Source organism: Schistocerca serialis, chromosome 11 (genome assembly GCF_023864345.2).
Source record: "Schistocerca serialis cubense isolate TAMUIC-IGC-003099 chromosome 11, iqSchSeri2.2, whole genome shotgun sequence".
In the NCBI taxonomy this organism is placed as follows: domain Eukaryota; kingdom Metazoa; phylum Arthropoda; class Insecta; order Orthoptera; family Acrididae; genus Schistocerca; species Schistocerca serialis.
The window spans coordinates 181,975,778-181,991,942 of NC_064648.1; the positions used below are offsets into that span (position 1 = coordinate 181,975,778).

The 16,165-nt window shown below is 45.8% G+C and overlaps 1 protein-coding gene across 7 annotated transcripts in view; it reads right to left on the bottom strand.

The window, feature by feature from the left end:
- LOC126427010 (facilitated trehalose transporter Tret1-like) overlaps positions 1–16,165 on the bottom strand; it is an 83,514-nt gene that overhangs the window by 19,740 nt on the left and 47,609 nt on the right. For 3 of the 7 annotated variants that reach the window (XM_050089159.1, XM_050089157.1, XM_050089158.1), the window contains exons 2-3: positions 5,593–5,708; positions 55–309 (exon numbers count right to left, since the gene is read on the bottom strand). In XM_050089159.1, the coding sequence (XP_049945116.1) occupies positions 55–309; positions 5,593–5,695 (358 nt within the window). In that variant the 5' untranslated portion in view covers positions 5,696–5,708. The remainder of the gene's footprint in view (positions 1–54; positions 310–5,592; positions 5,709–16,165) is intronic. The other 4 variants (XM_050089161.1, XM_050089160.1, XM_050089162.1 and 1 more) reach the window with 3 other exon arrangements.

Here is a 16,165-nt window from a genome sequence, read left to right on the forward strand (position 1 = left end):
TTCAATAAGAACGGTGTGCGGTGTGGTGGTGCGGAGGAGTACAGCAGGACTCACCGAGTCTCCCCAGATGAGGAACGCCCAGCCGGCCAGGAAGAGGGGGCCCAGGCAGAGCCCGGCCCGCTTGCGTCCCAGCACGTCGGCCAGCCGCCCCACGGGCAGCGAGAACGCCAGCGCCCCCAGCGACATGCAGCCCGAGACCCAGGACAGCTGCCACGACTGGTAGCACTGCGCTCCGGCCGCACTGCAGCTCCGGGATGGCCACGCTGGTCCAGCCGAGTGTCGTGCCCGTGCCCAGCGCCCCGATGCTCACTGCGGACAGGTCCGGGCGAGGCCGAGGTCAGTCTGGGACTCTGGGTGTCTGCTGGTGGCTCTCACAGAAACAGTAGAATATCCAGAATGAGATTTTCACTCTGCAGCGGAGTGTGTGCTGATATGAAACTCTCTCGGTCTGGCACACAGTTTTAATCTGCCACGAAGTTTCATATCAGCGCACACTCCGCTGCAGAGTGAAAATCTCATTCTGGAAACATCCCCCAGGCTGTGGCTAAGCCATGTCTCCGCAATATCCTTTCTTTCAGGAGTGCAAGTTCTGCAAGGTTCGCAGGAAAGCTTCTATTAAGTTTGGAAGGTAGGAGACGAGGTACTGGCAGAAGTAAAGCTGTGAGGACGGGGCGTGAGTCGTGCTTGGGTAGCTCAGTTGGTAGAGTACTTGCCCGCAAAAGGCAAAGGTCCCGAGTATGAGTCTCGGTCGGGCACACAGTTTTAATCTACCAGGAAGTTTCATATCAGCGCACACTCCGCTGCAGAGTGAAAATCTCATTCTGGATACCTTTGGAATGTTTTGTATCACCGTGTTCGTGCCGGGCCTCACTGAATGACATCAATACCCGTCCTCAGCGCAGCACTCCGTGAAGAATGGGCTGCCATTCGCCAAGAAACCTTCCAGCACCTGATTAAAAGTGTGCCTGCGAGAGTGGAAGCTGTCATCAAGGCTAAGGGTGGACCAACAGCATACTGAATTCCAGCATTACCGATGGAGGGCGCCATGAACTTGTAGGTAATCAGCCAGGTGTCTGGATAATTTTCCTCTTCACCAGGAGTAACACTAATGTGGCTCTCCAAAACATTTTAAGGATGGGAACTCTCCCTAAAAATGGTTCAAATGGCTCTGAGCACTATGGGACTTAACTTCTGAGGTCATCAGTCTCCTAGAACTTGGAACTACTTAAACCTAACTAACCTAAGGACATAACACACATCCATGCCCGAAGCAGGATTCGAACCTGCGCGACTGTAGCGCCTAGAACTGCTCAGCCACCCCAGCCCGGCAGTATGGATGTGAGGCAGCTGCTGTGAAAACAATTAAAGACTAGTAGTATATAGGTTTCTGGCAACTGGAAGTGTTCTGAATCATTTGGGTGGTGCACATCGTAATGTTTCATAAGAGACAGCGGAGGACACGAGAAAAGCATTTCTCAAAAGCCCCTTGAAGCATCCCCAGCTCTCTTGTGGTCCCCTTTTTAGGTACTCCACGTAGACGTCTGCTCGTAGATACGTATCGTCGGTAGGTTTTCCGGCTTTACTTCCCGACAGCGACGACTCTCCGATAGGGTGCGGGCCTTGTGTTTCGCTATTACTACGAGTCTTGTAAATATCGCTTTTATTTAGTAATTTGCCCGGGTAAAACTCTCCCCTTTTATGATTAAGACAGCCTGCGCCACCTTTCGGAGGGAGTGGGGATGTCAAAGAATCACAAAAGTTCATATTAAGCAGTCCGTAAAACACGTAAACGTTCACTTCAGTTAGCGTGTCAGTTAATGCCTACGCTTTCCGCTAGATGGTGCTGACTTCTTGCTGAATAGCTTTGGTTCCGTAAAACCTCCACTGATTATTACTAGGTAGATGAAATAAGTACAACACTCTTGTATTTCACTTTCACTCTATATTCGAGGATTAAGATGGTGATGGATGAAGGTCTGTTTAAAAGGTTCCTAGCCTGGAGGAATCTAAATAGTCCGCAAATGCCGATATGCACGCGTTAATATCTGAATACCGGTACCTCTGAATTCACTCGTATCAGCAGATAATTTGAGTTTCTGTCATCTATATGTCCGTAAAGTTCCAATCTAGCACTAAAGTCCTAAAATCCCCTTAATATTCCGTTGCTACCAACAGTCAGAGATCGTACACTACATCACTTTTAATCTCCGTAATATTCGAACAGTTTATCGTGAATCTCAACACGATGAAGACCAATCTCATTATTGTCTCGCTGACTGACACGGGTTCCCGCCCTTTAACGAAACGATCAAGGAAAAAAGGCGGCAATAATGACGATCAGGCCTTTTTATAGGTTTTTCATCACAAGAGTTAACGTCACCGCCTTCTCCATGACGGAGCTTCCGTGGCTTTGCTGTACTTAGACGTAAAAACTAGTTGCTGATATACTATAATTTTGATCTGCAATTACCGAACGCTGATTCTACACTATTTTCCTCTCTAAAAATTCTATTCTTAATTTTAAATTATTCTTTCTATAGCTTTTATCACTGTAATCTGAACCGAGGTGTTACACCCTGTATGAATTCCGCAGGCACCTAGGCAAGTTAATGTGCTCCAGGCGACATTACATCCTGTAGTACAACAACATCTTTGTTTGTATGCTTATGAAGTGCACGGTCTGTAACATTTGATGGCGAATGACAAACCGAGGCGACAACAGTTTTCTACGGATATGCTGCAACATACTGGCATGAACACCCAGTTCCTGGAAAGACGGCTGTTCTCAGATGAGGCAATCCTTCATGTATCAGGAACGATTAATCGGTATAACATTCAGATCTGGGACTTGCAAAATCTGCACACTATCACTGAACATGTTCATAATGGTGCTAAACTGAACGTCTTGCATTGCTGGACTGTTCTTCTTTGCAGAGAACACACTGAACGGGTCAGTGTGTCTGGACATGTTGGAGCAGTTTGCATACTGTCAGATACGAGGCTGGCAACGCAAAACCATCATCCTACAGGACTAAGTTCCTCTGCATTGGTCAATACCTGTTCACAAGTTAATGGCTAAGAAATTTCCTACTCGCTGCGCTGGATCAGATGCAGAGGACCCAATGCCTGGTCACGTTCCCCTGACTTTACTACGCTCAGTTTCTACATCTACATCTACATCTACATTTATACTCCGCAAGCCACCCAACTGTGTGTGGCTGAGGGCACTTTACGTGCCTCTGTCATTACCTCCCTTTCCTGTTCCAGTCGCGTATGGTTTGCGGGAAGAACGACTGCCAGAAATCCTCCGTGCGCGCTCGAATCTCTCTGATTTTACATTCGTGATCTCCTCGGGAGGTATAAGTAGGGGGAAGCAATATATTCGATACCTCATCCAGAAACGCACCCTCTCGAAACCTGGACAGCGAGCTACACCGCGATGCAGAGCGCCTCTCTTTTGCAGAGTCTGCCACTCAAGTTTGCTAAACATCTCCATAACGCTATCACGCTTACCAAATAACCCTGTGACGAAACGCGCCGCTCTTCTTTGGATCTTCTCTATCTCCTCCGTCAACCCGACCTGGTGCGGATCCCACACTGGTGAGCAATACTCAAGTATAGGTCGAACGAGTGTTTTGTAAGCCACCTCCTTTGTTGATGTACTACATTTTCTAAGCACTCTCCCAATGAATCTCATCCTGGTACCCGCCTTACCAACAATTAATTTTACATGATCATTCCACTTCAAATAGTTCCCTACGCATACTCCCACATATTTTACAGAAGTAACTGCTACGAGTGTTTGTTCCGCTTTCATATAATGATACACTAAAGGATCCTTCTTTCTATGTATTCGCAATACATTACATTTGTTTATGTTAAGGGTCAGTTGCCTGCACCAAGTGCCTATCCGCTGCATTTCGCTGCAATTTTCTAATGCTGCAACTTCTCTGTATACTACAGCATCATCCGCGAAAAGCCGCATGGAACTTCCGACACTATCTACTAGGTCATTTATATATATTGTGAAAAGAAAGGTCCCTTAACACTCCCCTGTGGCACGTCAGAGGTTACTTTAACATCTGTAGACGTCTCTCCATCGAGAACAACATGTTGTGTTCTGTTTGCTAAAAACTCTTCAATCCAGCCACACAGCTAGTCTGATATTCCGTAGGCTCTTACTTTGTCTATCTGGAGACAATGTAGAACTGTATCGAACGCCTTCCGGAAGTCAAGGAAAGTAGCATCTACCTGGGAGCCTGTATCTAATATTTTCTGGGTCTCATGAACAAATAAAGCGAGTTGGGCCTCACACGATCGCTGTTTCCGGAATCCATGATGATTCCTACAGAGTAGATTCTGGGTTTCCAGAAACGACACGATACGCGAGCAAAAAACATGTTCAAAAATTCTACAACAGATCGATGTCAGAGATATAGAGGTCTATAGTTCTGTGCATCTGCTCGACGACCCTTCTAGAAGAATGGGACTACCTGTGCTCTTTTCCAATCATTTGGAACCTTCCGTTCCTCTAGAGACTTGCGGTACACGGCTGTTAGAAGGGGGGCAAGTTCTTTCGCGTACTCTGTGTAGAATCGTACTGGTATCCCGTCAGGTCCAGTGGACTTTCCTCTGTTGAGTGATTTCAGTGGCTTTTCTATTCCTTGCACACTTATTCCGCTGTCAGCCATATTTTCGTTTGTTGAGACTCGTAGAGGACTGTGTGGATGCAATTATAGCGGATAACATGACTATGTTGAGACATCTGATGGGATTGCAACAGTGCCACAGCATGTGTTACAAAGAACATGGCAAGAAATTAAAAACAGTCTCGATGTACTTTCTGTTTCAAATGGTTCAAATGTAGAGGTGTACTTATGATTATTAAGTAAATTAATTTAGATGCTATTGCATATGGTGCGAGTTCATCATCATGTGTACTGCACATTTTTCTCCTCACTTTTGAAGTGTACAAGGTCTTACATGGCAGCTAGCTGAAAACCAAACCTGGACAGGTGTCCCATGAGAGCTTTCTGAGATTCCAGATTCGTGCAAAAATTATCACTGCTGAGCAGAGTGAAATTTTTGTTTTATTTTGCGAAAGACACGTAAACGTAGAGTTCTCCGACTACTATATCAATGAGTCACAATTGGTACAGGTCAGCTCGTAGAAATACCTGGGAGTAGCAGTTTCTAAGGATGTGGAATGTTGTGACCAGTTGGCCTATTTAAAGGTAAGTCAGATCACTGACTGTGATTCATTGGTAGAACATTAGGAAAACACAGTAATTGCACAAAGTGGACTGCATACAAGTCTTCTGTGACCAGTCTTAGAGGACTCTGACAAAGTAGGACATTGGCCCACGACCTTGAAGATACAGAGGATAATGGCCTTAGGACATTGACCCTTTTGGGATATCTGGCAACAGTGTAAGCTTGATCCCTGAATTTTGGAAGATCTGGCAACAATGCAGACTGTCTTTGTGCCAGTACAGCGCCACTACTGCTAGGTGTAACTATTTTTAGGAATATGGTGTTGAGCAATCACATTGGACCAGCCGTGTGTAAGGCAGTTGGCAGACTTGTACTCACTAGCAATGGCGGCCAGGTGCTGCCTCAGTCTGCTGGCTCTTCGGCTTCCTTCAGTTGCATGTTCAGGAGGCGGCTTCATCTCCAGCTCGACAGAAATGGTCATGATGTACTGCCTGCTATAAAAACAAAATGATTCATTGCTAACATGCATGTGTCAATAGTAAAAGCAATGTGTATTAGTATACTAATGTGAAAGGGACATGTTGAACAGTGATCCTTCAAAATAGGAAAAGTTGTTAATCACATTACAGTAATTATCTGACTAAACTTTTATTCCATTCGGGAGTAATATCCATCATCAACAAGGCAAATGCAGGTATGGTTCCTTTGAAAATGACATATACATCTGGATCTACATCATCAGCTCCATCTGTACTTAGGAAGCTACGTTGCAGTGTGTAGCGGAGGGTACTTTGTGCAACAGTGTCACTTTCCCATTTTCCTGTTCCATTCACGAACAGTTCATGCGATGAACGGTTGCTGGTAAGCCTCCATGTGAGTTTGAGTCTCTCAAATCTTACCCTCCTGTCCTTCTCGCGAGATATACAGGATGGAGAAAAATTATGGTTCAAATGGCTCTGAGCACTATGTGACTTAACTTCTGAGGTCATCAGTCGCCTGGAACTTAGAACTAATTAAAGCTAACTAACCTAAGGACATCACACACATCCATGCCCGAGGCAGGATTCGAACTTGCATCTGTAGCGGTCGTTCGGTTCCAGACTGTAGCGCCTAGAACCGCAAAGCCACTCCAGCCAGCGAGAAAAATTATGTTACGAAATTTTAATCCTAGATACCTGATGCCAGTATGAACCAAAATTACTAATGTTGTGTAGGTCGACAGTGGAAAATTTCTAAACTACAGAAACTTGGCACCACACTCTCCAATTGGCTGCTGGATTGCCCTGCTGCCAGATGCTCTGGACAAGGCATGACCTCGAATGCTTTGCCTGCCAGAGATTGCAATGTATCCGAGATAGCCGGCATGTTCGGTGGTACCACTCCAGCCTGTAACGCCGGAAATGCATATCCTCCTATTTCTATCTATTGTACTATTATTTTTTTCCTTGTTTTGTTACCGCAAGATATGACATTTCTGTGTCTTTACATATTGTAATTGTTTTACTAATTGTATATATATATTTATGCATTTATGTCGATGTATAATTGGTTTGTTTCGTAAATATTATTTGTATTTTTACGCTGGGTCTTGCCTAGGGAAAACTGCTATCGAACGATTACATCGATAGGTCGTGTGAAGACTCAAAGTGTGTAGGATCTTTGGTAGTGTTAACTCTGCCGCGTGGAGCGCGGGCAGAGCAGAGTGAGAGTCTGGCGGGAGTAGCGAGTGGAGCAGGTGTGTTGTGTGACGCTCCCGCGAGTTGCCGCGCTTTCGGGGTTTGGCAGCATGTAATTGCGCTCGACTCGCGATGATAGTTTCTGACATGGTGTCGCGGACGGGAAGCATTAGCTGGCGCACATCAAGAGCCCGTTTCGCCTGGTGACCGTGTCGAGAAGAAGGCGCGCCAACATCCAGCTTCTGCAACAGCGACGGCCGACAATGAGTGACTGTCGCCACCTCCTCGATCGACGGCTTCAAACCTTCAATCAACCAACAAGGAAGACTAAAAGCACGTAAAGTTTCAGAACTGTATGGCAGACCTCAGCTTTTCAAATTGTTCCATTTGCCTCGCAAAATTACAGCAACTTAGCATGAACCTTTGTTGCTCATTGTCCCAATTGCATTGCCAAGCAGGGTCCCTTCCTTTTCCGAAATGAACCCGAGTGTCGTTGAAATTCAAACGCCAGCATTAAAATAATATAATTAGATTTCACTGCTTTAATTTCAAAGTTCAGTAGCTGGCTACAATATTTAGGTTACACGAGCACAAATTAAGAGTGCGAGTTTTGTTACCTTATTTTAGCTTACCTGTGACTGCAGCTCAGCTTGGTACGTACTAAATTTTACTATTGTTAATAGTTCAGAATCATTTAATTCAAGTTCAAAGTAAAATCCCTTGTTTCTAAATTGCGTAGAGTCAAGTTGCTTTTGAAATGATTGTTGAGGTAGTCCAAGACTAACCGTATTTTACTGGATTTCAATGTGCTTCAGAAAGAAAGCTCACTATTAACTTCAGTCACTAAATTAACTTTCGATTTTCCGGTTTTATTAATTCTTTTGCTAAATTAAGTCAGAGTGTAGCGAAATTTATTACTTCTGACAAACTTTCAGTTTTCACACTACACGTGTCAACCTTCAGTTGCCACGCTTCTAGTGTTAATTATATGTGTAATAACCTTTCTTTTTCAGTTACTGTAGTAATTGTCCTTAGGACTGGCGACCGTGATTTCCCCCAAATCTCAAATATCTAATTACCGCTAGTTAATTGTTAACGTAACGGCCGCACATTTACTTTCTTTATTAACTTTACCCCTTTTCAAAATTAATTTCCACCAGTTTCATTTGCATTTTTCCTTTCATTTAGATGTAACCCTTTCCTCCCTCTTTACCGATAGATTAACTTCGGTGACGATTGCTTTTCCCAAATTTCCATTAGGTACACGCGGTTTAATTTTTCACTGTCATTAAGGTCGATAAGTGAGGGGGGAGGTTACAAGCCTTCCACTCAGGGGGCCTGGGGGCGAATCCACCAGGGTCCCGACACATCAATTATAGTTTCATGATAAGATGTACTGTAAACAAACCCATTAATAGCTGTTAGTTTGCATACAGAAAGTCTTTTACAAATTGTGTCGGCCCTGAAAAGGGCCTTTTTTTGTAGCAGGACATGTTTACTTAAAGCAGTTGCCCGAACTGGCGACCCCCTGATGCGACACAAGCTTGGTAATGTCGAACGGTGTTTTGTCGAATTCTTTCAAAGATTGGTGGCATGCTGAATGTGATCCATTAATTACCCAATGTTCCTAAGTATTTAGAGTCCGGGTGGGTGAACTAGAACCTCGAAAAATCCCCACAGGTAAAAATCTGGTGGCGTGAGGTCTGGTGATCGCGGGGGCCTACGAGCACCTCTGCCGAATTATCTGGCCGTCGAAGAGTCCATTTAAGTATCCACACACAGCACAAATGTTATGTGTGGGCACCCCATCGTACTACAGCCACATGCGTAGCCGTATGTCCAGGGGAACATCTTCCAGCAGGCTGGGTAGAGTTTCTTGCAAAAAGTGAAAGTAATGTGCCCCGGTAAGTCGAGGAGGTATATGGACCGACCCAATCAGATCGTCAGCCAAAATGCCTGCCCAAACGTTGAGCGAAAATCGTTCCTGGTGTCCGTGGACGTACGTGACATGAGGATTTCCCCTTGCCCAGTAATAAATGTTTCGAGTGTTGTAAAGGCTATCCCGATGGAAGGTGCTCTCGTCAGTAAACAATGCAACGGGGAGGAAGTCGGGATCTCGTGCAACACTTTGCAGAAACCACTGGCAAAACCCTAGCCCATGTTCATAGTCCGCCACAGGTTTTATGTCTTGGACAGGGCGGAAACTAAATGGATGCTGGCCGTCATCCCTCAAACCGATGAGTGACCCCCACATCGTGTCCAACCACTCGAGTACTTGTAGACGCTTCCTCGATGCGCTCCAGAACTGTCGCTTCAAATGCAACATCCCGTCGTGCTCCAGGTCTTCCAGCATCACCGTGATATCCTGCTAACGAGCCTGTTTCGCCAAGTCACCGGTGAACTGCTGTAAACGTTTGCGAGTGTGGGTGGCGTCCTGCTGGGTACCGTTCCTCATACAACCGTCCAGCTTCATGCTCATTACCGTCGGCTAGTCCAAAAACAAATACCACATCTCGGTGTTCTTCAAATGAATACTGTGCCACCATGCTTACTGTGTGACTAGATTGCAGGTGACGTGTGTGTGCTCTGAGGCAAAGCTTGCGTGTGAATGCCTCTGACATGAGGTGGAGACAAATGGCAAGGTCTATTGGACACGTGTGCGTATCACGTTAGGGCAGTGACGGGGTGAGGCAAATTTGTGTGTGTGTGGACTGAGAACCATAGCGCTGCCCGTCACCCGATGAACTTCAACAGGGCAATCCCACAGCCAATCGGAGTGCATGGCGCCAAGTTTCCGCAGTTTAAAAATGGCGCTTGTCGACCTACACAACATTAGTAATTTTGGTCCCTACTGGCATCAGCCATCCAGGGTAAAAATTTTATAACACAATTTTTTTCAACCCTGTATGTACACTCATGCTCATAAATTAAGGATAATGCTCATACATGGTGAAACAGCGCTCTGGTGGACGGTTTGCGGGTTTAAATTACCTTGCGGTATGGCCATGCAGTGCATTTGACCTGCGGTCTTCACATGGTGACGCTGGCAGCAGTCCACGTATGCAGAGGTGTGTCAGTCCATGTCAGAGCATGGTGAAGCGAGTAAGTGTACAGGCCTTTTCAGACGTGCTAATGGTGAATGTGTGTTGAAAATGGCTCAAAGAACACATATTGATGACATTATGAGGGGTAGAATACTAGGGCGACTGGAGGCTGGTCAAACACAGCAGGTCATAGCACGGGCTCTCCATGTGCCACAAAGTGTGATCTCAAGATTATGGCAACGAGTCCAGCAGACACGAAACGTGTCCAGGCGCTACAGTACGGGACGTCCACAGTGTACAACACCACAAGAAGACCGATATATGACCATCAGTGCCCACAGACGGCCACGGAGTACTGCAGGTAGCCTCGATCGGGTCCTTACCGCAGCCACTGGAATAGTTGTCTCCAGACACACAGTCTACAGATGGCTGAACAGAGACGGTTTATTCACCTGGAGACCTGCAAGACGCAGTCCACTGACCCATGGTCACAGGAGAGCCCGTAAAGTACGTGGACATTGGAACAGTGGTCCCCTGGTTATGTTCACGGATGAGTCCGTGTATAGTCTGAACAGTGATTGTGGCCGGGTTTTCATCTGGTGTGCACCAGGAGTCAGATACCAACCCCTTAATGTCCTTGAAAGGCACCTGCATGGAGATCGTGGTTTGATGATGTGGGATGGGATTATGATTGGTGCACGTACACCCCTGCATGTCTTTGACAGAGGAACTGTAACAGGTCAGGTGTATCAGGATGTCATTTTGCACATGTCCACCTTTTCAGGGGTGCAGTGGGTCCCACCTTCCTCCTGATGGATGATAATGCACAGCCCCACCGAGCTGTCTTCGTGGAAGAGTATCTTGAAACAGGCGAAACAGACAAATGGAGTGGCCTGCCTCTTCTCCAGACCTAAACCCCATTGAGCACATCTGGGATGCTCTCGGTCAACGTATCGCTGCACGTCTTCAAACCCCCACGACACTTCAGGATTTCTGACAGGCACTGGTGCAAGAATGGGAACCTATACCCCAGCATCTGCTCGACCACCTGATCCAGAGTATGCCAACCCATTGTGTGGTCAGTGTACGTATGCATGGTGATCATATCCCATATTCATGTCGGGGTACATGCGCAGGAAACAGTGGCGTTTTGTAGCACATGTGTTTTGGGACGGTTTTCTCAACTTATCACCAATACCGCGCCTATGCTATTAGCGCCAGTTTTGTGTAGTGCCACGTTGTGTGGCACCACATACTGCAATTATTCTTAATTTATGAGCATGAGTGTAGGAGTAAGCAATATATTGATTAACTCTTGTAAGGACTCGAAACTTTAGCAGTAGAGCACACCGTGATGCAGAATGCCTCTCTTGCAGCGTCTGCCACAGGAGTTCACTGAGCCTCTCTGTGGCACTTTCGCGCTCAGTAAATGAGCTTGTAGAGAAATGCACTGCTCTTCTTTGGATCTTCTCTGTTTGTCCTGTCTGGTATGGAACCGAGACTGACGAGCAATATTCAGGCTTTGTTTGAACGAGGCTTTTATAAGCTACCTCCTTCATACGAGGGTCACTCCAAAAAAATGCGGTGGTTAGCACACTGGACTCGCATTCGGGAGGACGACGGTTCAATCCCGCGTCCGGCCATCCTGATTTGGGTTTTCCGTGAAATTCCCAAAATCGCTCCAGGCAAATGCCGGGATGGTGCCTTTGAAAGGGCACAGCCGACTTCCTTCCCCTTCCTTCCCTAATCCGATGAGACCGATGACCTCGCTGTTTGGTCTCTTCCTCCAAACAATCCAATCCATTCTAAAAGAGATGCACACTATTTTTGTAAAAATACAGTTTTCATTCTGCATGTGTGAAAGTGTACAGTGTGCAGATACATCCTTCCCGCTTGTTTTCAAACTTAGTTCAACCTGTTCCCGTGAGTGGCGCTGTCACAGCATGTCTTCAAGATGGATGCTACACTTGAAGTTCGTCAGAAGCAACGTGCTGTCATAGAATTCCTGTGCTGTGAAAAGAAGACAGTGGGAAACATCCACAAGCGGTTCAAAAAGGTGTACGGAGATGCTGCTGTCGATGGCAGTACAGTTAGTCGGTGGGCGAGCAGGTTACGCGATGAAACCGGGCACGGCAATGTTGAGGATTGTCCTCGCAGCGGCAGGCCTCGTACTGCACACACTCCAGACACTGGGCAGAGAGTTAACGAATTGGTGACTGCTGACAGACGCATCACAGTGAACGAATTGTCACACTACGTTGTGATAGGGGAAGGAAGGGTTTGCAGAATACTGAAAGTGTTGGCGTTAAAAAAGGTTTGTGCCTGGTGGGTTACCAGGATGTTGACAGTGGCTCACAAAAAAACAAGAAAAACGGTATGCAGCGAACTTTTGGAACAGTACGAGAATGTTGGAGATGAATTTCTTGGAAGAATTCTGACAGGTAATGAAACATGGCTCCATCATTTTTCACCAGAGACGAAGAGGCAATCAGTGGAGTGGCATCATGCAAATTCACCCAAGAAAAAAAATTCAAAACCACACCTTCTGCTGGAAAAAATATGACTACGGTGTTTTTCGATTCCAAAGGACTCTTGCTTGTGGACATCGTGCCAAGTGGAACCACCATGAATTCTGATGCATATGTGACGACACTGAAGAAACTTTGAGCTCGACTGAGTCGTGTTCGACCACATCGGCAAAAGCAGGACGTTTTGCTGTTGCAGGACAATGCACGGCCACATGTCAGTCAAAAAACCATGGAAGCGATCACAAAACTCGGATTGACAACACTGAAACACCCGCCTTACAGTCCTGACCTGGCTCCATGTGACTATCATCTCTTTGGGAAACTGAAAGACTCTCTTCGTGGAACAAGGTTTGAAGATGATGACTCCCTTGTGCACGCTGCCAAACAGTGGCTCCAACAGGTTGCTCCAGAATTGTACCGTGCGGGTATACAGGCGCCGGTTCCAAGATGGCGTAAGGCAGCTGAGAGGGATGGAAATTATGTGGAGAAATGAAAATATTGTTCCTAAAGGCTGTATCTACACATTCTTTAACTTTCAAACATGTACAATAAAAGATGGATTTAAAAAAAAATAGTGTGCTTTTCTTTCAGAGTGACCCTCGTATGTCTACTACACTTCCTGAGGACTCTTCCAGTCAATATGAATCTTGTATCTGCTTCACCCATGGTGAATTTTATGTGGTCGTTCCACTTTAAACCGCTCCCTACCCACACTTCCTGATATTTTATGCAAGTAATTCCTTCCCGCGATCGTTCTGAAACTGTGAAATCAACACTACATTTGTAAATGTAGGCTTCCGCGGCCGTTGTCACGTTGTTATTGTGGTCTTCAGTCCAGAGACTGGTTTGATGCAGCTCCCCATGCTACTCTATCCTGTGCAAGCTTCTTCATCTCCCAGTACCTACTGCAACTTACATCCTTCTGAATCTGCTTAGTGTATTCATCTCTTGGTCTCCACGATTTTTACCCTCCACGCTGCCCTCCAATGCTGAATTTGTGATCCCTTGATGCCTCAGAACCTGTCCTACCAACCGGTCCCTTCTTCTCATCAAGTTGTGCCACAAACTCCTCTTCTCCCCAATTCTATTCAGTATCTCCTCATTAGTTATGTGATCTACCCATCTAATCTTCGTTGTCACTGTCAATAAAATTCTTCTGGGTTTGAGGCCGCAGCGTCAACTATAAAATTCCGACGTTTCGGCGACTATTGCAAGACGCCTTCCTCAAGGTGTACTGTTAACTGCCAAACGTGACGACTAGTTTCCGTAGTTTAAAAATCGTGCGATGTCGACCTACACAACATTAGTAATTTTGGTTCCTACATTGCAGTCGTCCTCGATGATTTCATGAGCTTAAGTGTTATAATTAGAGACCAGATTATATGCATTTGCATGTTGCATATGCATCTGCATATTTGGCTCCTTTTCTACGGTTATTGCGTATTTTAACTAAAAACTAGTGACGATACGTATTTTCGCTTTATGTTTACAATATTTTAAAAATTTAGACTGGCGGTCTCTAGCTCTATCTAGTTATGATGTCTCACTGATTGACCGCACAACTGCGTGTAATCGATAACCGTGAAGCAACTGCGTAGCGAAATCGTTACAGAAGAGGAACAAGCAGAGAGAGTTAATGCTCCTGCTCCCTCGCCCACGGTTTCTTCCTTCCGCTGTCACACTGAACGCGTCGGCAACAATTAAATAAAACCGCGCAAGCTTTTAGTCGCACGTCCATCGTTTCAGTTTAGCTTCCTATTTACTTGTACACGGCTGAACGTGTTTACGGCGTGTAGTGCGTAACGCGTTGTGCGCTACGCCACTCAAAAAACAGAACGTCGTTTCGTGGATAGCTGACCACCCTAGAACACCTAAAAAAAAAAAAAAGGCTCTGAGCACTATGGGACTTAACATCTGAGGTCATCAGTCCCCAAGAACTGAGAACTATTTAAACCTAATGTAACAATACGAGTCAAGATAGAGGTAACGGAACTTGAAAAGCGTATTTGCTTCCATTGGTTACGGTAGAGAGATCGATCTTTCGGTCCTGTCTGTATATTTATATATAATATCGCACGAATAAAGGCTGGGCGAGTGTTAAGCTATCGTTAAAAACGCACGCCGCGCGATTTGTTACGATTTGGTCGGTCATAATAATAATAACATGCATTTGAATACAATTAAAATATAACGACGATACCTTTGTGATCCACCAGGAAAACTTATGTGCAAAGAGTATCACTCTAAAAAATGTGATGAGTGTGGTTGTTCGTACAACCAATTATATAAGGAAGCATGGGCTACAACACAGGCTATTTAAAAGCTTTCTTGAGCATGAAAGCCTGTATGGTAGGCTGCCTTATTACAGCGAGGTCCGCTGGCTTAGTCGTGGCGAATTATTAAATCGATTTTTTTGCCTATTAGATGGGATAAATATGTTCATGGAAATAAATACGAGGGCAGTTCAATAAGTAATGCAACACATTTTTTTTCTGAAACAAGGGTTGTTTTATTCAGCATTGAAATACACCAGATTATTCACCAATCTTTTAGCTACACAACACTATTTTTCAACGTAATCTCCATTCAATGCTACGGCCTTACGCCACCTTGAAATGAGGGCCTGTATGCCTGCACGGTACCATTCCACTGGTCGATGTCGGAGCCAACGTCGTACTGCATCAATAACTTCTTCATCATCCGCGTAGTGCCTCCCACGGATTGCGTCCTTCATTGGGCCAAACATATGGAAATCCGACGGTGCGAGCTCGGGGCTGTAGGGTGCATGAGGAAGAACAGTCCACAGAAGTTTTGTGAGCTCCTCTCGGGTGCGAAGACTTGTGTGAGGTCTTGCGTTGTCATGAAGAAGGAGAAGTTCGTTCAGATTTTTGTGCCTACGAACACGCTGAAGTCGTTTCTTCAATTTCTGAAGAGTAGCACAATACACTTCAGAGTTGATCGTTTGACCATGGGGAAGGACATCGAACAGAATAACCCCTTCAGCGTCCCAGAAGACTGTAACCACGACTTTACTGGCTGAGGGTATGGCTTTAAACTTTTTCTTGGTAGGGGAGTGGGTGTGGCGCCACTCCATTGATTGCCATTTTGTTTCAGGTTCGAAGTGATGAACTCATGTTTCATCGCCTGTAACAATCTTTGACAGGAAATTGTCACCCTCAGCCACATGACGAGCAAGCAATTCCGCACAGATGGTTCTCCTTTGCTCTTTATGGTGTTCGGTTAGACAACGAGGGACCCAGCGGGAACAAACCTTTGAATATCCCAACTGGTGAACAATTGTGACAGCACTACCAACAGAGATGTCAAGTTGAGCACTGAGTTGTTTGATGGTGATCCGTTGATCATCTCGAACGAGTGTGTTCGCACGCTCCGCCATTGCAGGAGTCACAGCTGTGCACGGCCGGCCCGCACGCGGGAGATCAGACAGTCTTGCTTGACCTTGCGGCGATGATGACACACGCTTTGCCCAACGACTCACCGTGCTTTTGTCCACTGCCAGATCACCGTCGACATTCTGCAAGCGCCTACGAATATCTGAGATGCCTTGGTTTTCCGCCAAAAGAAACTCGATCACTGCCCGTTGTTTGCAACGCACATCTGTTACAGACGCCATTTTAACAGCTCCATACAGCGCTGCCACCTGTCGGAAGTCAATGAAACTGTACGAGACGAAGCGGGAATG